Source organism: Pogoniulus pusillus, chromosome 10 (assembly GCF_015220805.1).
Source record: "Pogoniulus pusillus isolate bPogPus1 chromosome 10, bPogPus1.pri, whole genome shotgun sequence".
Classification (NCBI taxonomy): domain Eukaryota; kingdom Metazoa; phylum Chordata; class Aves; order Piciformes; family Lybiidae; genus Pogoniulus; species Pogoniulus pusillus.
Window position 1 is genome coordinate 21,648,619 of NC_087273.1, and position 24,309 is coordinate 21,672,927.

Below are 24,309 nucleotides of genomic sequence, written 5' to 3' on the forward strand. Positions count from 1 at the left end.
TTCCACATGGTGATGGCGCGGGGCAGGGGTGTTTTCCTGCTTGTGTAGTTCAAATTGAGCGTGTTGTCTGAGAAGACCCACAGACACAAGACAAATCCCCCGTGCCTCTCAGGAAGTGATCAGAGCAGTCAACCACCTGGGCAAAGCAGGATCCAGGCTTACGGGCTGGTACAGTCCGATCGAGTGCTGTATAGCAAAAAGGTTGGCCCTTGGTTGGAGCAGCAGGAATGGCAGGTCCCAATGTCACAACTCGTTGCTAGGCTGTTGCTAGGATATTACTAGACTCAACTAGAGTCAAATCGACTCAGGCGGGTAGCTGCTTCCATGAGTGGGGCAAGCAGTTTCAGACCCTTTGCTAAGTTCGGGAGATGGGCAGAGTCAGGGTCTTGCATTCATGGGAGAGACAGGACAGCACGCAGAAAAGGCAGCAGTAGCAAACAAGTTGGGTAATATTTCAAGAATTTTGATGAACGTCTTTGACCAACAACAACAGATAAAAAACACCCCTAGAGCCAATCCTAGCTTATTTTTCCAAAGAAGGGAGATGAACATGCCTAGCATCCGTGACCTGTGTTTACAAAAAACAAAGCAGGGTGCAAAACAAGACCAAATATGGTGTTTCTGTGGCACACTGAGAGGCACCAAGACTTATGTCTACTCTTCCAACTTCTTCCATCCCAGGAAGGAGAAGACAGAGCGGGGGCAAAACAGGTATGCAGGTAGGTGTTTCAGACATGCAGGGGTGTATTTTAGATATAATTTGAACCTTCTACCACAGTGCCAGCACCTAACTTGCAGATTGAAGTCTCCTCTGATTAAATTTACCAACTTAAGACAAGCTTGTGTTCTGTAAGGTGAATGACATACCCAAAATTACATACTGTCCACCATTTTAAAGTGTTTAAATAACTCCTAAATGAGTGTACACTCATTGCAAATAATGTCAACAGGTGATATACTCAATCACACATCTGTAATTATATTGTCAAAAAGAGGTAAGAAAGAAAAAGCTAGGACTACTATTATAAAGGCTCCATAACAAGAATTTCCAAACACCTCCAAGAAGAGCAAAACTGCATAACAAAAACAATGCAACAAAACAATAAAAGTAGTAAATGAAAGATCTTAAAACAAGGTAACATCAAGATTCTCAGGCTCACATCACTGAACAAAAAGTTACAAGTATTCCACAACCTGGTTTATTGCTTAGTTTCTGACTTCACAAGTCATTTTTCACCTTCTCATTTTATGATATAACTGTGGTATCATTTTCCTCTCTATATATTAAGCAATTTTAAAAGATTATCTCATTATACTGCAGTACAAATGCACAGAAAAAAAATGGTAATGGTACCAAAATATTGGTAATAATCTAAATGCTGTTATGTTTTGTGTACCAATATAAGGAACTCTGGTGAAACGAACATTTTTCTATTTAGAGAGGGTGAGGTGTTGTCTTTATTTGTTTTAACTTTTTACATCTTAGAAGAATATTCCAACTCTCAGAAGTACTTTAAAAATTATCAGTCTCCTTAAACTTGAATAATTTCAAGGAAACTTGCTTTTATAAGCCTTTCTATTTTCCACTACTAGATACTTTCAATGATACCTCTCTTAACTCAGTTTACCATCATTCACTTTCTGATGCAATACGAATGACTGCTGTATTCAACATTATACTGCTTTTACATACTATTTTTGTAACCTAGTTATGCTCAGTTCTATGCAAAGAAAAAGCACTTAATGACACAGTGGCACTGCTAAGGCAACAAGTCACAAATGTTTTCAAAATTAATTTCTATTTTGTCATAAGTTTATTGTTCAGGTAGTGATTCCAGACCTAATGTCTGCAGTATTAATCCATTTCAGTTATAGATGAGTTCTTTAATCTACATTTATATGGCTCAAGCTTAAGCCCATACATAGCCACATAAGTTTTGCTTTGAGTAACTAAAATTTATATTCTAATCCCTTTATAATTTAAATTAATTATTTATAGGCTATATGAATTATTTATAAGCTACATCTAGCAGCCTCCATGGGGAGAGTGCTAGACAGTCAATTCTGGGTGGCTCCACAATGGATGCATCACATGACTGTAGCGCTTCTGCGAAATCATATTCCAGGGCAGGAAACACTAAATATAAAGAAGAAGAAAGAACACAGGAAAAACAGGCCAATAGAGAGGTAGAATGAACAGAGGGACAAAAATGCGAGGGGAGAAGTGCTCCATGGTAGAGCAAGCATACCACTCAGAGGGGCCATGGCTGACAGAGGTCCCATGCTAAGACCAATACACCTCTGGAAGGGAGTGTGTCCTAGGGATTAGGAGATACCTCAGCCAGTACCTACTCAGAAGGAAATGCAGCTCATGGATGAGCCCATATCGGATAACAGGAAAAGAGTGACTAGCTCTGCAGGTACTTGGCCACTAGTTAGGGTCAACCCACCACACTTAGCAAAGGGAAAAATAGCTACATTTAAGTGTTAAATAAATTATTTAATGCTTAAAATTAGCATTTTAACTGAATTTTAGAGAAAATCCAAGCAAATTAAGAAACTCACTTTGTTTACAGGAAGGAGATGGGAAGAAATGTCTTCAGAGTCACAGCAGCTCATTCAGATTTCCCATCTTCCCTATTCACCCCCCAGAAAAAGTACTTGAAAAAGTAGCAATGAGTTTTAAAATAAACTCTCCAGCTAGTTATCACAACTACTTCTTTCTTGTCTGATATATAAGGAAACAGATGCATGTAGATGTGAAGCAACATGGCTAAATAACCTCTGAGATAGAATTAGAACGAAGTTTATCTTGCAACTTGTCCACAGAGCCTAGCAACCCATTTCTACTGCAAGTCAGAAGCAGTATTAAATAACAGATAAATTATTCTGCAGGTACAAAAATATGAAGGACGTGACATAAGAGGAAGGGAAAACAAAGTACTCTGAGCCATAAATATTCTTGTAATGTAAGATATGGCACAAAATTTTTCCAGATAACTATGATAGTCAACAAAGTAATTTTACATAGTTGTCTACTACATAGTAACAGTGCACATCAATCCTCCTATTTGAAGCTATTAACAAGTCTTTTAAATGTTTTCATTTAAAACTCAAAATCCTACAGGCCCTTCCTTCTGTTTTATTTCACACAAAGCCTAAGACTATCCAAAGTCCTCATTTAACAAACATTTCTAGCAATTGAGATTATTACCTGCAAAAGGCACTGGCAGTAGCTGCACAATCCAGAAATTTAGACAGATCTGGACAACGACAATGGCCCACACAAGTGCAACAAAATAAACATCACTGGTTTTCTTTTTTCTAAGAAAAGATCCAATCTCAGGTCTTTGTCTGCTCCCAGAAGAGGATGAAGAGGAGAAAGATGCTGAAGCACATGGAGGCTGATCGCCTTCTGTTGCTCCTAAAACAAACAAGTGCAAATACAGAAGTGGAAACTGTCACATAACATTCATGTAACAAGATATGCTTCCTAGTCCCAAATTAATCTTTTTTGTTTGACTGGGTTTTATTTGGTTTTTTTTTTTGGCTGGGTTGTTGGGGTTTTCCCTAAAAGAAAGCAAGCCTTTGTGGGAGAAAGTCACAGTCCACACATCAGATCCAGTGAGGACTGAAGTGAGAACACTTATTCTAACTATCTGAGGGTTTATGTATCTTTATCATGACGGGTGTAACACACAGACAGGGAAAACAACAGTCTATAGTAACTCGCATAACAGAAATCCTTCTCCCACAATCTAAAGATAGCTAGACTTCCTCCCAAGGCCAGGTGTCAGGACAGATGTTAGGCAATATAAAGACTTTAATGCTCTTCACTCCCTTTCTCACTAATTGCTTTCTGCTTCCTTATCAGTGGTCCCTCTCAGTGCTGTCTCTGCACAGTGAAACTTTGTCTATTTCAATTTCCACAAGCCTTGACACCAATCATTTTTGACAGGCTGTAACAGAGCTTTGTAAGTCCTCCCAGATCATTCAACATGACAAGAAGTGCTAGGAAGAGGAGAGAAGATACTACAAGAGGCCTCCTGTCATTGTAGATACATTAGAAACAAAATATATTTCATTATATTTTTCAGAGTTATATAGTTCTTTAAAGTGTAATTCACTTCTAAAAGAAATCGAAAGTTAAAACAAATCTTAGATTTGCTCAAAGCTTATTTAAACAAACAAAAAATACAGCATACATTGAAGAGAAAGCTTGTATTTCACAAATTTCTTATCACAGAATCAACCAGGTTGGAAGAGACCTCTGCACTTCTTCCTACACTTTTCCTGAACTCACATTATGAACACAGCACTCACACTGTGATCCTGAACTACTTGCTTTGTGTAACAGATTATAGTAACAGCAAGCACAAATTAGTGGGCAACAAATGTTATCATTCTCCCATCTCTAAGGTGAAACTTAATTTTAAAATATGAACTTCTGTTTTAAAGACACTTTATATATAAAGAGTCAATGGTCATTTCAGGCAAAATTATTAAGTCCAAATTAAAATTCCTGTATAGAAAACATATTAATTGATTTATTTAAACTTTTTGGTTGGTAAATCTGCCTATGTAAAGGTGATAACAAATCTATCTTTAGTCATTATATGTCTAATTTCTTCCTGATAACACCAGTACTTGCATTTACTGAGGCCTCATATCAGCAGCAAAATGCATACACTTCCTATGCACCGTTACTTGGGAAATATCTGCAGTCATGGTTTAAGAATGAACACACAAGAAACCTGAAAATTTATGCTGGAGAACAAAACATAATTTGTTATGTTGGTGAATACTACAGCAAGTAAGCAATGAATACTGAACTTGTGGCACATCAACACCAACCACTTCTCTCCCATGAGAAAAAAGTACTGTAAAAACTGTATTACTGTATGCTCTATCTATCAAACAATCCATATCCTGCACATGCAGTTTTAGCAGTATGCATGTCAATAAAGCCATTCCTAGCCTAAAGTATGACAGCTAGATCTACAAAAAGACAAGATGGACTTGTCATATGTGTAAAGAAGTAGTAAGTCAAATTCTACAGCCTTACACAACAGATGAACACTACTGTTGAAGAAATGTGCACTGGGATTCTAGAAGTCAGTTGAATTAGAGCTTACAAATTGTTCCTTACCACATCAATACAACAACACAGATCTACTGGACACTAGGATGATGACAGAAACATCATATGGCAATATATTATCTGGTAGAAGTTCAGAATATTTCCCAAGGAATTACAACATACAGTCTGAAAGAAGCAGCTCTGCAATGAGCTAAATATATAATAGAAGCTTTGAGTGGACTGCTTGTTGACAAGTCAGTTCATGAATCAAAGGGATGAAGGTCAGGCCTACTCTCTGGAGAAAAAGACACGAGTAGATTTTTTTGGAAGGGTTTTCCTAAAGCAACAAAGTGGGGGTTTTGTAAGAAACAAAGAGATTATTCCCTTGTACTCATCAATTTATTTTTAACAAAGCAGATACAGCTTAAAGTCACACAAATTGGAAAACATTTTAGCCACGACTGAGAATTCTCCCCTATCAGTTCAACTTAACGCTTTCCTTCTTACCTTTTTGCTTCAAAGAAGCACAAATATTTAGCAATGGGAAGGAAGTGCTAAAAGCCACAATAGAGAAAACAAAGGAATTTAACATACTGAAATATATCCCTCAAGATTTAAATTATCCAATACTTTCTTCCCCAAAAGGGCTTAGAAGAATTACCTTTATGAAACAGAGAATATTCCCTTTTTTGGTCATGAAAAATTTGATCAATTTTGCAATGAAGAAAGTCTTAATTAAATAACAGCAATATTAAAACCTGTACCAATTAAACAGTCTCATCCTCTTAGTTTTCTTACTAACTTAAGCAGGATGCAACAGAATGCAAAACATAAATAGGCAAGAGCTGATAGGGAGGGGGGGAACAACACCACCAAAAAAAAAAAACAAAAACACATTAAAAAAGAGACTAAAACCTCCTAAGGGAATCTCAAGACATCAAAGTATTTTCAGAATGCAGCTCTGCAGCACTTTAAGCAAAACTAACAAAACTAAATTTGCACTGCCAGTGACCCAATACTCTCCCCAAGACTCCACAGAACCTAGCACCAGAACTGCCATTCAGATGACTGTATGGTAAATCCAGCTGATCCACCCCCAAAAGACACAATCACTTTGCAAATGAAGAAGTCACATTCTATCAGCAAGACATGCTCTGCAAACCAAGGTAGGACCTAGGTGAAAGGCGTCTTTACAAAAGCAGCTGCTGCCAGACAAATTTGAGATAAAAATGAAAAGATCAGACCAGGAATTTCAACACTCCAGCCTTATCTCTGTTACATGTAAACCACAAAAAGCCTCTGCTTGTGTAATTCAGCAAGGTGTTCTCCAATGTTTTTAGGATTAGGCGAGTATTGCAAGACCTGGATTCTTCCATTCCAACCAGATCCCTGTATGGCCTTTTGACATAAGATTACCCTGATGTTATATCATGGACACCAGAAGGCAGAGCTTTCAAGTGTTGAAAAGCAGGTTAACTGAAGCTCTGGCGCTAGCCCTTCCAGACTAGGATAAAGAATTTGAATTATATGTGGATGTTAAACAGCACCATGCTAAAGGAATTCTAGTGCTAGAATACAGGGAAAATCAAAGACCAGTGGCTACAGGATGGCCCCACTGCCTGAAAAACTGTGCAGCCACAACTTTAATACTAACTGAGGCCTGAAGACTAACAGCAGAGAGAACTCTCATTGTTAAGGTCTCACATCAAATTAAGACTTTGTTAATTGAAAGAGCATCTAAATGGATGACCAGTGCTATGTTATTACAGTATGAATTTTTTTCAATGGAACAGGTGGACTTAGAATTAAGAAGTGGAGAAGGGTTTAACCAGGCCTCCTGTTTAACTGGTCCTGGGGGGAGGGACTTGGATCTTCAGACCTGAGCTAGGTAAGAACTACAGGGTAACCCTTGCCCAGGTGGGGAAAAAGTGTTTACTGATGGATCTTAAAGAGTGATAGAAGGGATTAGGAGACACTTGTGACAGTACCAAAGGGACTGCAGCTCGTGCACAAACCCACATTGGATAACAGCGCCACCCTCCATGAGGTCAGCACACACAGAATTACAATTAATTATAATATAATTATCTTAATTATAATTAAGATTAAAGCCTGCAAATTATATCAACGAAAAATAGTAAACATATTTACAGATTCAAAATATGAATACAGAGTGGCTCATGCATTTGGGAAACTGTGGGAGGAAAAGAGGATTATTAAACGTCAGAGGAAAAATGTTATCTCATGAAAATTTAATTCTTCACCTGTTGGAGATGCTGAATTTTCCAGAGGCAGCGGCAGTAACAGGTCAGGGGACATCTGGCAGGATACTTGGAGAAGGAAATATGGAATTAACTAGCATAGAAAGAATTTGAAAAAGCAGCACCTATGCCAGAAGTATCTAAGATCCTCCCTTTGCTCCCAGTGACTCAACCACTGCCAGGGAAAATGTCCTTTCCACCAAAGGAGATAATTAAAGATAGTGTGGCAGAAGAAAGAGAGATAATTGGTTTACAAAGGATAGTAAACAATGGGTGCCAAAAGCTTTGGCTCTACAAATATTGAAGTAACTCCATGAAGGGACCCACCAGGGCTCTCAAGGATTGGCAGAAGCCTTCCTCAAAGTGTGTGCTGCTTTGGGTCTTCTTGGGCTAGCAAGAAGAGTTATTGAAGGCTGCTTGATTTGTGACAAGATCAATAACCAGGTTATTAAAGAAGTTGTAGGGGAGGGCAATTCTGGGCTATGCATCCATTCCAACAGCATCAGATGGATTTTACTGAAATGCCCTGAGTGGGAAAGTTTAAATACCTTTTGGTGATACTGTGCCAACTAATGGGGTGGCCAGAAGCTTTTCCAGTCACTTCAGCAACAACTGAATCAGTTCTTGAAGTGTTTCTCAACTGAATAATTCCAAGCTATAGAATTAGACTCAGACTGAGGAACTCATTTTAAAGGAAATATTCTTCAAGGACTTATGGCAGTTTTGGGGATATAATGGGATTTGTACAACCCATGGCACCATCAGAGTTCAGGCCAGATAGAGATAATGACCCGAGAAACCAAGAAACATCTTTTGAAATTAGTTTTAGAATCCAAAATGCCATGGATACAGCTTCTACCATTAGCGTTGGTCCAAATACAGTTCAGACTTAGAGAGCGTATACAGCTATCTCCCTTTGAATTAATGTTTGGACCTCCTTACCCTGTAAATTCTCAACCGATTAGGGAGGTGGAAACAAGTGATGTGTATGTAAAACAATATGCAGCCAGGACACTGTCTCTTGTCAAATCTCTCCAACAGGAAGCTCAGCTAGCACAGAACACATCTTTGGATTTTGCTGTTCATAACATCCAACCAGGGGACTGGGTCCTACTTAAAGACTGGAAGGAAGCACCACTGGTGGCAAGGTGGCATTCACCTTATCATAGAATCATAGAATAAAACACATTGGAACAGACCTTCAAAATTATCCAGTCCAACCTATCTCCCAGCCCTATCCAATCAACTAGACCACAGCACCAAGCACCTCATCCAGTCTTTTTCTGAACACCTCAAGGAACGATGACTCCACCACCTTCCTGGGCAAGTGTTGTTAACTAAGTGTTGTTAGCCACAGAAACAACAGTCAAGACACCTGAGCACAGGTGGACTCATCATACCCAAGCCATGACTTTCAAGGCTCCAGAAAACTGGACTTCTGGAAGAAAAGGATGAGAGATTGCAGTTAGCTCACCACAGAAGTGAATCAGACCAGTGATCAGTACTTTCACACTGGGAGCAGTCTTGGGTGCTTACTCACTGATCCTCTGCTAAATTGCTCTGAGGACCTATTAAGGAGTGGATTAGGTTTGAACCTGGGACTGGGGTGAAATGCAATGAGGCCAATGTAAAAGTTATTAAATAATTTATTAATATATACAGGGAAAACTTCCCCAAACTTATTTACAACTAACCCACACAAATTCTACGATGTGTTTGGTAGAAATTTTTTTTGCAGAATGTCTATATACAATCAAATTATGCGATTTGGAAGAGGATTTTTGAAATGTTTCAAAATCGAGAGCCCAGCTGAAGTGCATCTACACCAATGCACGCAGCTTGGGTAACAAGCAGGAGGAATTGGAAGTCCTGGTCCACCAGGGTGACTATGATATAGTTGCCATTTCAGAAACTTGGTGGGATGACAGACATGACTGGACTGCTACACTGGGGGGATATAACCTCTTCAGTAGAGACAGGCTAGGGAGAAGAGGAGGAGGGGTGGACCTGTATATTAGGGAGTCACTTCCGGAGGGCAAACTTCAATTTGTTCAAGAAACTTATTTCCAAAGTCCCCTGGGCAGCAGTCCTTGAGAACAAAGGGGTCCAGGATGGTTGGACCTACTTTAAACAGGAGCTCTTGAAGGCACAGGAGCTGGCAGTTCCCATGTGCCGAAAGATGAGCCGGCAGGGAAGGCGACCAGCCTGGATGAGTAAACAGCTCCTGAAGGAATTGGGGGAAAAAAAGAGGGTGTATCACCTTTGGAAGGAGGGGAAGGCTTCTCCTGACATGTTTAAGGATGTAGCTAGATTATGCAGCAGAAAAATTAGAGAGGCTAAGGCCCAGCTAGAACTTAGGCTGGCCACTTCCGTGAAAGATAATAAAAAGCACTTTTATAAGTTTATCAATGCTAAAAGGAAGAGCATGAAGAGCCTCCACTCCTTACTGGACCTGGAGGGGAACACTATAACTGATGATGAAGAAAAGGCTGAGGTCCTGAATGCCTTCTTCGTCTCAGTTTTCAACAGTAAGGAGGGAGGAGGAGGCAAGTGGCCTCTTGAACTGGGGGATAGGGTCGGGGAGCGGTGTGTTCCGCTAGAAATTCATGAAGAATTAGTTCAGGACCTGCTGAGTCACCTGGACACCCACAAGTCCATGGGACCAGATGGGATCCATCCCAGGGTGCTGAGAGAGCTGGCAGCTGAGCTGGCCAAGCCGCTCTCCATCATTTTCCAGCAGTCCTGGCTCACCGGAGAGGTCCCAGGAGATTGGAAAATGGCCAACGTGGTCCCCATCCACAAGAAGGGTCGGAAGGAGGAACCCAGAAACTACAGACCTGTCAGCCTGACCTCAGTGCCTGGGAAACTGATGGAGAAGGTTATCTTGGGGGTGATAAGAGCGCACCTGAGGGATGGCAAAGGGCTCAGGTCCAGCCAACATGGATTTAGGAAGGGCAGATCCTGCCTTTCAAACCTGATCTCATTCTATGATCAGATGACCCGCTTGTTGGATGTGGGGAGGCCTGTGGATGTGGTCTATCTGGACTTCAGCAAGGCCTTTGACACTGTCCCCCACAGCAAACTGCTGGCTAAGCTATCAGCCCGCGGCTCGGATGGCAACACTCTGTGCTGGGTTAGGAACTGGCTGGAGGGCCGGACCCAGAGAGTGGTGGTGAATGGTGCCACATCCAGCTGGCGGCCAGTCACTAGTGGTGTCCCTCAGGGATCAGTGCTGGGCCCCAGCCTCTTTAACATCTTCATAGATGATCTGGATGAGGGCATGGAGTCAGTCATCAGCAAGTTTGCAGATGACACCAAGCTGGGGGCAGATGTGACTGAGTTGGAGGGCAGAAGGGCTCTGCAGCGGGACCTTGACCACCTGGACAGATGGGCAGAGTCCAATGGGATGGCGTTCAATAGCTCGAAGTGCAGGGTGCTGCACTTTGGCCACAACAACCCCATGCGGAAATACAAGCTGGAGTCGGAGTGGCTGGAGAGCAGCCAGACAGAGAGGGATCTGGGGGTGCTGACTGATACCCGCCTGAACATGAGCCAGCAGTGTGCCCAGGCGGCCAAGAGAGCCAATGGCATACTGGCCTGCATCAGGAATGGTGTGGACAGCAGGAGCAGGGAGGTCATTCTGCCCCTGTACTCTGCACTGCTTAGACCACACCTTGAGTACTGTGTTCAGTTCTGAGCCCCCCAGTTTAGGAGGGACATCAAGATGCTTGAGCATGTCCAGAGAAGGGTGACGAGGCTGGTGAGAGACCTCGAGCACAAGCCCTACGAGGAGAGGCTGAGGGAGCTGGGATTGTTTAGCCTAGAGAAGAGGAGGCTCAGGGGTGACCTTATTGCTGTCTACAACTACCTGAAGGGTGGTTGTGGCCAGGAGGAGGTTTCTCTCTTCTCTCAGGTGGCCAGCACCAGAACGAGAGGACACAGCCTCAGGCTGCGCCAGGGGAAATTTAGGCTCGAGGTGAGGAGAAAGTTCTTCTCTGAGAGAGTCACTGGACACTGGAATGGGCTGCCCGGGGAGGTGGTGGAGTCGCTGTCCCTGGAGCTGTTCAAGTCAAGATTGGACGTGGCACTTGGTGCCATGGTCTAGCCTTGAGCTCTGTGGTAAAGGGTTGGACTTGATGATCTGTGAGGTCTCTTCCAACCCTGATGATACTGTGATATTGTAATTAAAGAATCTTACAGTGTAAACTGCCGCTGGTAAGGTTAATCAAATTCTTTTAGCAACTTGAATAAAGAGAGTTCAGATACTCACTGGTCAGAAGTCTTAATATCTGTTTTCCAAGTGCATACGCATGAATATATATATATATACACACATATATATGGTGAAAGCCATGTGGCTGAGGCTTCATGTGTGTTGCTGCTGCACTGTGATTTGTTGCCAGTTCAGTCCAAACTGGGGCATGCCATCTGAGGATGGTTCACAGGCACAAGGGGGATCTTCCGTGGCTCTCAGAATGTCACCAGATAGTCAGCCAGCTGGGCAAAAGTAGGGTCCGGGCTTGCAGGCTGGAAATAATCCGACAGGGTGCTGTGTGGCAGGGCTTTCAGCAGCTCCCAGGCTGGCACGGCAGGCTGAAGCAGCAGGCCGGCCAGGAATGCATGGTATGCTTGTCCATTGGATTGTTACCTGTATCCAGGTCCAATTACGATGCAAAGCGTCGTGGCACACAGAGGCAGGTAACGCAAACTGGTAGCAAACAAAACAAAAGCAGCAGCAGGCAGCGAACAAGCAGGGAGAGGTGAGCATCTTGTTTACCTGTATTCTCCCATTTATCAGATGTGGGCTGAGATTAATGGTCCTTTGGCCACAATATTATGCAATCGGCTTTGGCAGTCAGCCAAAACATACCAAATTAGGAAGGGTCCACAGCCCTGGCTCCCCCAAACATGGGAAGAGCATGGGCCTTGCACCCAGTAGGCCATAAGCTAGGTGTGTGGGCTTACACAACAGTGTTACACAACCTGGGCCCTGGGCAGGCCAGACTTTACGGCACTAGGTCCTTTGTGTCCGCGCTTACCTCTAGTATGGCAGATAGGTAAACATGTCTAGGCAAGGCAGAATCTGTATAAGCCTATTTTGGGCCTATGGGCCCTCCACGGCAGGACTTGATGTTAACAACTATGCTGCGTTAGCTTCTTGATACTTAATTGTTTCTGTGCATTCATTTGTCACACTCAGAGCAGAAAGCAACAGGATAATTAAGACAGTAAGTTCTACATGATACCCTAAATAATGAGCATCCTAACCTTATACTGCTGGCAGTGTCAAGGCTAAGAATGGGAAAACAAATTTGTGACTCTAGGAGAAAAGAAAGTAAACATATTCATCCTCAGTAATTGCTGGGTATGTGGTGGACAAAAAGGGTTTGAAGACTGGCCACAGGTGTCTCAACCAATTGAACTCAAGTGGTGGGTGAGTGACTTAAGCATAGTGCATGATGGAACTGCTTTTTGGAAGAGAAAAGCCCATGGAAAATACAGTACCCAGGAAAGAGAATTTATTGTCTAAATAGAATCAAACCAGCGGGGAAATATGTAGGGAAAAGTGACTGCAAATGGTTGTTATCATCAAACTTTGGTGTTACAACCTGTCATGGAAGGTAGCAGAGCCCTTTTGCAGGCCCCCTTTGTGCACAGGGTTGTGGCTCACATGAAGCCATTTTAGCCATTCTGTATTTTAATCTGCAACCGCGAACCAAGAACTTACATGGGATGGTTATAAAAAAAGTTTGGGGAAGGGAATTTCTAGTGTTTAGTAATAAATCATTTAAACTTTTTCATACATCAGCCTCACATGTTATTTCCCCAGAATTCCCCTAAACTCTGTTCCATAACACAACCCCTGACTGTAGACCGTATGACTGTTCTTAGTAAGCTGGAATGAAACACATAAAGCTTAAGAATGCACCTTTGAATGACTCTGGCATCAGGATGTAAGACAGATGGGAAGGAAGTTTAGGAAAAAGGAGATTCTGAAGATCCTTATTTTTTAAAAACCTGTCACAAGGACACCACCACTAGCAGGAATGATAATAAGAGTTTATCAATGTGTCTGGCAACATCAAAATAGCACTAAGACCTATTTTAGTGAATACTGGTTGAATACAAGTCAGACTAAGACTTGGAGGGGATGCAACTGTAAATGGCATCTGGATGCAGGAGTTATTAAATGTGATGATCATCATCATTACAGGTAATTAACTGCACAAGGAGGACACACTATGATTCACAGCTTCCTGGTGGGCTGTAAGTCAAATGAGTGTTATTCTTCTCTCTTTCTGCAATAACAGCTCTAATTTTTATGCCATGTATGATACCCTGTTTTATACAGCTTATTCATAACGCAATAAGGCATGTAATAGCCATATTCAATGACCCGGAAATGGCTATAAAGAGAAAAAGGATAATTCCAAAACTAGAAATAAGTCGAGAGGAAACGATCAAGTTACTGGTGACTGAATTTTGAAAAGACAATTATTGAAATAGGAGAGAGGTCTTGAGTTCTGTCCAGGGGTGGATAAGAGGCAAGTTGAGAGCTTGTGAGTGTGGATTAAGGGACAGGCTAGCATGGGTGATACAGCTGTGGGTGGCTATTACAGGCCACCTGATCAGGATTGGGAAGTTGACAAGGCATCCTACAGGCAGCTAACAGCAGCCTCACAATCACACACCCTGGTCCTCCTAAGAGATTTTAACTATGCAGATATTTGCTGGAAGCCAGCCAGCCACAGTCCAGGGTATGCCCGCAGTGCATCGATGATAACTTCTTGATGCACATGGTGGAGAAGCCAACTAGGAGGGGAGCGCTGCTGGATCTTATCCTCACCAACAAGTACGGTCTGGATGAAGCAGTGAAGGCTGAGGGCAACCTTGGCCTTAGTGATCATGAGATGGAGTTTAAGATCTTGTCTGGTAGGAACAGGATATCAAGCAGGACTACAACCCTGGATTTCAGGAGGGCCAACTTTGGTCTTTTCAAGCAATTGCTGGGGGAAATCTCATGGGATAGGGTAGTAAAAGGCAGAGTGAGCCACGATAGTTGGTTAACATTTAAGGACCTCTTTTTCCAAGCTCAAGATCAGTGCATCCAGCAAGTGGGAAATTGAGAAAGGAAGCCAGGAGAACTGCTAAGCAAACTTAAGCAGAAGAAGAGAGTCTACAGATCATGGAAGGAGGGGCTGGCCACCTGGGAGGAGTATAGGACTGTTGTCACACGGTGTAGGGAAACAACTAGGAAGGCTAAGGCCTCACTGGAACTCAACCTTGCAATGGAGGTCAAGAATAACAAAAAGGGCTTCAATACATTGCAGGAAAAGCTAATGTTAGAGGTGATGCAGGCCCTCCGCTGAATGAGGTGAATACCTTGGTGGCAGAGGACACAAAGAAGGCGGAATTACTAAATGCCTTCTTTGTCCTTGTCTATACTGCTGGAGACTATCCTCAGGAACCCCTGACACCTGAGGCACCAGAGGAAAGCATGACAAAGGAGTCTTCTCTGGTTGATGAGGACTGGGTTAAGGAACAGTTGAGTAACCTGCACATCCATTATGTCCATGGGTATCGATGGCATGCACCTGGGTGCTGAGGGAGATTGCCAGACCACTCTCTACCATCTTCAGTAAGTCACGGCAGACAGGAGAGGTGCCTGGGGACTGGAGGAGGGCAAGCATCACTCCAATCTTCTAAAAGGGTAAGAAGGATGACCCAGGTAACTATAGACCAGTCAGCCTCACCTCTGTCCCCAGAAAGGTAATGCAGAAATTTATCCTTGGAGCTGTCCCTAGGCATATCAAGGACAGGAGGGTCATTAGGAGCAGTCAATATGGTTTTACCAAGGGAAGGTCATGTTTGACCAACCTGGTAGTCTTTTATGAGGACATAACCAGGTGGATTAATGATGGTAGAGCAGTGGATGTGGTTTATCTTGATTTCAGTAAAGCATATGACACTGTCTCCCGCAGCATCCTTCTGGCTAACTTTAGGCAGTGTGGTCTGGGTGATTGGGTAGTGAGGTGGATTGGGAACCAGTTGAGGGAAAGAAACCAGAAAGTTGTGGTCAATGGGATGGAGGCCTGTGACTAGACAGGTCCCACAGGGGTCAGTACTGAGACCAGATCTGTTCAATATATTCATCAATGACCTGGATGAGGGCACAGAGTGAACTATCAGCAAGTTTGTTGATGACACCAAACGTGGTGGAACGGCTGCCACACCAGAATTCTGTGCTGCCATTCAGTGAGACTTGGATAGGCTTGAGGGTTGGGCAGGAGGATAATTAATGAAATTCAACAAGGGCAAATATAGAGTCTTGCACCTGGGAAAGAACAACCCCAGGTACCAGTATAGGCTGTGGACTAATCTGTTGGAAGGCAGTGATGGGGAAAAGGACTTGGGGTCCTAGTTGAGTGGAGGGTGCAATGCTCACTTGTGGTCAAGAGGGAAAATGCCATTCTGAGGTGTATTAGAAGGGGTGTAGCTAGTAGGTTGAGAGAGGCTTTCCTGTCGTCTTACCCTGGTGAGGCCACATCTGGAGTACTGTGTTCAGTTTTGGGCCCCCCAGTTCAAGAGGGACATAGAACTGCTTGACAGAGTCCAGCACAGAGCCATGAAGATGATTAAGAGGGTGGAACACCTCTCTTACAAGGAGAGACTGAGGAAGCTGGAGCTCTTTAGCTTGGAGGAGACTGAGAGGTGCAAAGATCCAGACTCTTCTCTGTGATGCCCAATGACAGGACAAGGGGCAATGAGTGGAAACTGAGGCACAGGAAGTTTCATTTAAACATGAGGAGGAATTTTTCCACTGGGAGGATGACAGAACACTGGAACAGGCTGCCCAGGGAAGCTGTGGAGTCACCCTCTGTAGAAATACTCAAAAGGCACCTGGATGCATTCCAGTGTGATCTAGTATAGGTTATCCTGCTCTGGCAGGGGGGTTGGACTAGATGATCTTTCAAGGTCCCTTACAGCCCCTGACATTCTATGATTCTATGAGATTGATGGGACTGAGGTGGAAGGTGTCCTTTCAAATGAAGATGCCGCTAGACAAATTGAGATAACAAAGGACCAGACTAGGAATCTCAACAGTCCAGCCTTCTCTGTTATATGTAAATTACAAAAAGCCTCTGCTAGTGCCTCACCAGGAGTCTTGCCATAAATTAGGAGTGTCCTCCAAAGCTAGCAGAAACTGAACACAGTCTGAAGTTCTGCACATTAAAGATAGAGCATAGGCTCAACAGACTACTGAATATCAACTTCTCCACCCAGAGAAGTGGAGAGCCTAATTTAAATGAACATATACACTGGGAAGTGTGTAATTCCAAGTATCTTAGACAACAAGGAAAGGGAGAGAGAAATCTGCATCACAGAATTTAGGATAAAAGGGAAGATGTGCCTTACAGCATTTTGTGATACACTATATCTTACACTGATTTAAAAATCAGGAAGTGTGACTACATTTCATGGGAAGATTTCTGAAGAGCCTGTATTATTTAAATGAAATTGAGTAAATCTCTCATTACAGTGATACTGAGTTAGGGACGAAGACCACTGATCACTCTTTATGACATAAAGCTGGTCACTTTGTATAAATAATGCAGGCATTGCTATATCCTTGAAGACCAATGATGGCTGGCATGTGCTGGAACCTCCCATCCAAGTTACAGGAAAGGCTGTAAGAAGACACCAAAGACATCAAGTGCTATGAAAACAAGAACTTGTTGCCAATGGAAGAAAGTTTTACTAGTATACCCTGAAGATGTGAAACTGTTGGAACTTAATGGTGATGTCTACTTCACTCATAGGCTTGCTGACATGTATAAAAACATAAGTCCAAACATAGATAACACACTTGGCACCACTCTCGCTTGGGCTGCCAGCAGGGCTGCATCTCTCTAACCTCACCCTCCATTTTTGGCTAACCCACTTTGCTTCCTAACCCTCTGGCTGAACCTCTATTCTTCCTTGGGACTGGGGTAAGGTTGAGAGGGGTAGGGGGAAGGTGAAGGGGACTAAGGTTTCTGGGAGGGGAGCTGTGTTTCTGTATTTCCTTTTACCTTGTATATTTCTGTATATAACTGCATATATTGTAAATATCTGCTTGTATATTGTGCTAGCTGTAAATATAAGCTTCACTCATATTTCCAGCGCCGGCTGAGTTTAGTCTAGGTGATTTCTAAAAAGGGGGGGGGGGGGGGGGCGGGGCGGAAACACCCAAACCATCACATCTTTTATACACAGAAACAAGGGAGTAGGGTGAGATGTCACTATGGCATGTACAAAACTTATTCTGGTCTGTCTGTACCTGGTCCAGAAATCCAGTTATATCTTGTAATTGCACACAAATCAAAAGAAGGCTAGGGAAAATAAAATTAATAAAGAATAGTAAAAAACATGCCCTAACTGTAAATAAATAAAGGCAGAACTTTGAAATGTATAGACAACCATACGAAGAACTATTTGCAAGACAGCTTTTATATTATTGTTTTCTGTGCTGGGTTGAGACTAACTGAAATATTTCACTGAAAGAAATTAAATCCTTAGCTGTGAGAAGAAAAAAAAAAACAGTAACCTATATCACCATTCTTCTGATGAGAAATGCAACTAGTCAAAATAGGTAACACTGGCACTTCACACACACACTGCTCAGCTCTCACTTCCAGCTGTGCCTTCTTTCTGTCGGATTGCTCTCTGGCTGATTCTGCCTTTAACTCTCTAATCCACCTAACCCATTTTCCCTCTAACCTCCTTGCTGTCTTTTTTTGACATCTCACTTCAGATCTCCAGATTCATCATGTGAAATATACATGGGTTGATCTGGTTATTTCTGAAGGGAGGGAAAGAGGGAGGGTAAAGGGGTTTGGGTCGGAAGTCCTGATGGGGACTCTGTTTTTGGGAGGGGTACTGTGTTTCTGTGTTACTTCTAATTTGTACATAACTGTATATATTTTAATATATATGCTTGCATATCATGCTAAGATGTAAATATAGCTTCATTCCTTAATTTCCAGACTTGCAAGTCTAGTCTGGGCAATTTTCTTAAGAGGGGGGAGGGGGGCGGGTAACTCCCAAACTGTCACATCCTTATTTTCGTGCTTCCAAGTGGGCCTAATTAAATTTGATTGATTGTTAATTAAGTCTGGAAATTAAGATGAAGCTATTTTATGTGTTTTCCATAATTGTATGGCCTCAGTTTACATTCACCTGGAGAGGAATTCAGTACCAGTTCAACCATTTGCCTCTGGGGTGGAAACGCAGTCACTCAGTGATCCACAATGCACCAGTGAAGGGTAAAGCTCCAGAACGTATAAAATTCATTGACAACATCATTATGTGGGGCCAAACTGCTGAGTGTAGGGGGGGCAGGCAACTCCTAAACCATCACACTTTCTTAACGTTTTTTAAAAGAGAGAGATCTGTCTCACAAGGTAAGCAGAAATGCATCCATTTTAGCTGCAGAGCCAATCGAGATCGCAACAAGCACTGTTTTGCTCAAACCCAGAGCCTTCTCACTTTCTGCTCTGTTTTTGCTATTTCGCTGATTGGGAGGACCTCCAGGTAGGCAGAGGGGTCAGCAGGGTTGATCTCTCGCAAGATTGAGAGGTGTTGTGATGCGGGGTCGTGACACAGGGTCGTGACGTCAGCCATGGGAGGTTTAAAAAACCGACGGGGCAGTGCACGCGTCGCCATTTTGGCTGCAGAGCCAGGCTGCCCGCAGCTAGGGATTTTTTTGGCTGTCAATCGCATGATGAAGGGTAGAAAAAGTCTGTGCACCCAGACAGATTTGGTGCATCAACACACAGGAGTCCAGGCTACTGGCTGCAGGGAGTGCTGGAGCCTGACACTTGACATGGAGGGTGAAGGGACAAACAGTTGTGTCAGGTGTGAGCAGGTGAACTTTCTCCTCACCTTGGTGGCAAAACTGAAGGATGAAGTGGCTGAGCTGAAGGATGAAGTATCCAGGCTCAGGCCAGTAAGGGAAAGCGAAAGGGATCTGGATCTGTGGGAGAAGGCTCTGCAGATCTCCCCTGCTAAGGGAACTGCCCCTGGAAACAGGGAGGGATGATACAGATCCCTGACAGAGGCAGCAGGGGAAATCCATCCCAGCCCTCTCCTCCTCTTCCATTGCCCTTGCACAACAAGTATGAGGCCCTACAGGCCGAGGGCAGTGGGGATGAGAGGGCTGAGGAGCAGCCATCTGGGGTGGTGCCTAGGGTGAAGCAGTCCCCACCAACTATAATGACCAGCTCCAGAAAAACAAAGAAAAAGAGAAGGGTTATAATTGTTGGGGACTCTGTCTTGAGGGGGACTGAGGGACCCATTTGTTGTCCCAACCCATCCCATAGGGAGGTCAGCTCCCTACTGGGTGCCTGGGTTAGGGACATCACCAGGAGACTCCCAAACCTAATCCAGCCCTCTCATTACTACCCTTTGCTGCTAATATAGGCTGGCAGTGATGAGATTGATAAGAAGGGCACCAGGGCAATTAAAAAGGAATTTAAAGTCCTGGGAAAATTGATAGAAGGGGCAGGAGCACAGGTGGTGTTCTGCTCAGCTCCCTCTGTGGCAGGGAAGTACACTGAGAAGAACAGCAGAACCCATGCCATCAACAACTGGCTCAAGGGATGGTGCCAGCGGTGGCATTTTGGGTTCATCGACCATGGGGAAACTTTTTCCGTGCCAGACCTGTTAGATCCTGATGGGGTGCAACTGTCTAGGAAAGTCCTGGCACTGGAGTTGGCAGGGCTCATTAGGCAGGCTTTAAACTAGGTCTGAAAGGGGTGGGTGAGGGAATTATACTCTCTGAGAAGGAGAGAGTGAGATGAAAATCAGGGTCAATTGAGGAATTGAGAGCCCAGCTGAAGTGCATGTACACCAATGCATGCAGCTTGGGTAACAAGCAGAGAGCGCTGGAAGTCCTGGTCCACCAGGGTGACTGGAGTGCTATACTAGGGGGGATACAACCTCTTCAGGAGAGACAGGCAAGGGAGAAGAGGTGGCTCGGTATATTAGGGAGTCACTCCTTGCCACAGAGCTAGAGGTGAAGGATGAAGGGATTGAGAGCTTGTGGGTTAAAATCAGAGGAAGGACTAACAAATCTGACATCCTGGTTGGAGTCTGTTATAGACCACCCAACCAGGATGAGGAAGCAGATGAGGTATTCTACAAACAATTGGAGGTTGTCTCAAGATCATCAGATCTTGTCCTTGTGGGTGACTTTAACCTGCCAGATATCTGCTGGGAACTTAATTCAGCAGAGCGGAGGTGTGCTAGTTTGAAGCAATCTAGAATGTTTTCGTGAAAAGAACTAGATAATGGACAGTGAAAAGGTAAACATGGTTGTCTCTTCTCTCACATTCACGCTGAGAACTCTGGGAAGAAGAAGTAAACATTCTCCATTTTGTCTTTCATTCTGCCTTTGCCTTCAGACCTAGTCACATCTCCTTAACCCCACTGCCACTAACCTTCCTTCTTAACCTCTTGGCTGCACCTCTATTCTTCCTGGGAACTGGGGTAAGGTTGAGAGGGGCCAGGGAAGGTGTTGGGGTGGTTTGAGAGCCCCTCCTGGGGACTCAGGTTTCTGGGAGGGGAGTTGTGCTTCTGTATTGTTTCTCCTTTGTATATTTCTGTATATAACTGTATATACTGTAAATAGCTGCTTGTATATTTGCTGCTGTAAACTAAATAGCTTCATTTATATTCCTGGAGTCCCTTCTGAGTTAGCTGGGGCAAATTCAAAAGTGTGGGAGGGCAGGTGAATGCCCAAACCATCACAGGAGGCAGTCCAGAAGATTTCTGGAATGCATGGAGGACTGCTTCTGGATGCAGCTGTTAGAGGAGCCTACTAGGGGTCAAGCTCTGCTTGACTTGCTGCTCTCCAATAGAGAAGGGCTGGTGGGAGATGTGACAGCGGGAAGCTGCAAAGGGTGTAGTGACCATGAGATAGTGAAGTTTTCAATATGCAGGGAGATAAGGAGGAACAATAACAGAACCCACACCTTGGACTTCCAGAGGGCAAACTTCAATTTGTTCAAGAAACTTATTTCCAAAGTCCCCTGGGCAGCAGTCCTTAAGAACAAGGGGGTCCAGGATGGTTGGACCTACTTTAAACAGGAGCTCTTGAAGGCACAGGAACTGGCAGTTCCCATGTGCTGAAAGAAAAGCCGGCGGAGAAGGCGACCAGCCTGGATGAGCAAACAGCTCCTGAAGGAATTAGGAGAAAAAAAGAGGGTGTATCACCTTTGGAAGGAGGGGAAGGCTTCTCCTGACGTGTTTAAGGAGGTAGCCAGACTATGCAGGAGAAAAATTAGAGAGGCTAAGGCCCAGCTAGAACTTAGGCTGGCCACTTCCGTGAAAGATAATAAAAAGCACTTTTATAAGTTTATCAACGCTAAAAGGAAGGGCAAGAAGAGCCTCCACTCCTCACTGGACCAGGAGGGGAACACCATAACTAACAATGAGGAAAAGGCTGAGGTCCTGAATACCTTCTTTGCCTCAATTTTCAACAGTGAGGAGGGAGGAGTTCAGGGCAAGTGGCCTCTTGAAGTGGGGGATGGGGTCGGGGAGTGGTGTGTTGCCCTGGAAATCCATGAGAAACTAGTTCAGGACCTGCTGAGCCACTTGGACTCCCACAAGTCCATGGGACCAGATGGGATCCATCATAGGGTGCTGAGAGAGCTGGCAGATGAGCTGGCCAAGCCGCTCTCCATCATTTTCCAGCAGTCCTGGCTCACTGGAGAGGTCCCAGGAGAATGGAAACTGGCCAACGTGATCCCCATCCACAAGAAGGGTCGGATGGAGGAACCTGGAAACTACAGACCCGTCAGTCTGACCTCAGTGCCTGGGAAACTGATGGAGAAGGTTATCCTGGGGGCAATAACTGCACACCTGAGGAATGGCCAAGGGCTCAGGTCCAGCCAACATGGATTTAGGAAGGGCAGATCCTGCCTCTCCAACCTGATCTCCTTCTATGATCAGGTGACCCCCTTGGTGGATGTGGGGAGGCCTGTGGATGTGGTCTATCTGGACTTCAGCAAGGCCTTTGACACTGTCCCCCACAGCAAACTGCTGGCTAAGCTGTCAGCCCACGGCTTGGATGGCAACACTCTGTGCTGGGTTAGGAACTGGCTGGAGGGCCGGACCCAGAGAGTGGTGGTGAATGGTGCCACATCCAGCTGGCGACCAGTCACTAGCAGTGTCCCTCAGGGATCAGTGCTGGGCCCTAGCCTCTTTAACATCTTCATAGATGATCTGGATGAGGGCATGGAGTCAGTCATCAGCAAGTTTGCAGATGACACCAAGCTGGGGGCAGATGTGACTGAGTTGAAGGGCAGAAGGGCTCTGCAGTGGGACCTCAACCACCTGGACAGAGGGGCAGAGTCCAACAGGATGGCGTTCAATAAGTCCAAGTGCCAGGTGCTGCACTTTGGCTACAACAACCCCATGCAGAGATACAGGCTGGAGTTGGAGTGGCTGGAGAGTAGCCAAACAGAAAGGGATCTGGGGGTGCTGATTGATACCCGCCTGAACATGAGCCAGCAGTGTGCCCAGGTGGCCAAGAGGGCCAATGGCATCCTGGCCTGCATCAAGAATGGTGTGGTCAGCAGGAGCAGGGAGGTCATTCTGCCCCTGTACTCTGCACTGGTTAGACCACACCTTGAGTACTGTGTCCAGTTCTGGGCCCCTCAGTTTAAGAAGGACACTGAGATGCTTGAACGCGTCCAGAGAAGGGCAATGAGGCTGGTGAGAGGCCTTGAGCACAAGCCCTATGAGGAGAGGCTGAGGGAGCTGGGATTGTTTAGCCTGGAGAGGAGGAGGCTCAGGGGAGACCTTGTTGCTGTCTACAACTACCTGAAGGGTGGTTGTAGCCAGGGGGAGGTTGCTCTCTTCTCTCAGGTGGCCAGCACCAGAACGAGAGGACACAGCCTCGAGCTACACCGGGGGAAATTTAGGCTTGAGGTTAGGAGAAAGTTCTTCACTGAGAGAGCCAGTGCCCAGGGAGGTGGTGGAGTCGCCATCCCTGGGGCTGTTCAAGGCAGGATTGGACGTGGCACTTGGTGCCATGGTCTAGCCTTGAGCTCTGTGGTAACAGGTTGGACTTGATGATCTATGAGGTCTCTTCCAACCTTGGTGATACTGTGATACTTTTTTTTTTTTTACAAGATGAAAAGGGACCATTTTGAAATTGGTTCTTAATTCTATCCAATTTCATGCCTTTAGAGCAAATTCAAATGTTTCTTACACAGTAATCAGTCACCTGTGGGTTGTGAGGAACATTCACTATTGGACTCATCTTCTGTCATTGAAATTGCCATTGCAATTGTTGAAGCAGCAATGGAAATCATCTGGCCAGGAAGTTCTGCACCTGTAAAATATATGTATACATAAAGAAAACTTCAGTCTTAAAATGTTAATATTCACCAAAGCTGCTAGGCAGCAGAAATTATAGGCCTAGACATTGTCAGTTTTTGTTATGCATTATTTGTGGTCGATACAAATGAACAGGAATGAGTGCTACTAATATTAGTATTACAGTATACCTAGAGCCAAAATGCCAAAACAGTTAGCTTAGTACTTTCATTGATAATGAACTGCTACTAACCAAGTCATTTGCAGTTTCTGCTAGTCTGATTAATCTAAAAATCTTTATACTATATAATAAATTTTAATAAATGAGATTATGATGACTCTCAAGAAACCTAGAGCAGCAAGTCAGGAAAAAACATTTCCTGAAATAATTGTACAGCTAGTACTAGAAAAGAACACCTGACATTTGCTTTTACGCAGAACACACCGGACGGGATCTTTTTTCTCAAAGTCTACAAATAAACCACAGGTTTTTTAAAAAAAGCTGTTATTTTGGAACTAATGATTGGATACAAGAAGTATGCTGTATGGAGTTGTCTCAGTTTACCTCATAGTCTATATTCCAGGAAGTCCTAAACCCACACC

The 24,309-nt window shown here is 44.1% G+C and overlaps 1 protein-coding gene across 1 annotated transcript in view; it reads right to left on the reverse strand.

The window, feature by feature from the left end:
* The window catches only part of TMEM245 (transmembrane protein 245), a 186,228-nt gene that overhangs the window by 129,587 nt on the left and 32,332 nt on the right, over nt 1-24,309 (reverse strand). The window contains 3 exon segments of the mRNA XM_064150356.1: nt 3,215-3,424; nt 7,345-7,410; nt 23,615-23,722. Of these exon segments, the coding sequence (XP_064006426.1) occupies nt 3,215-3,424; nt 7,345-7,410; nt 23,615-23,722 (384 nt within the window).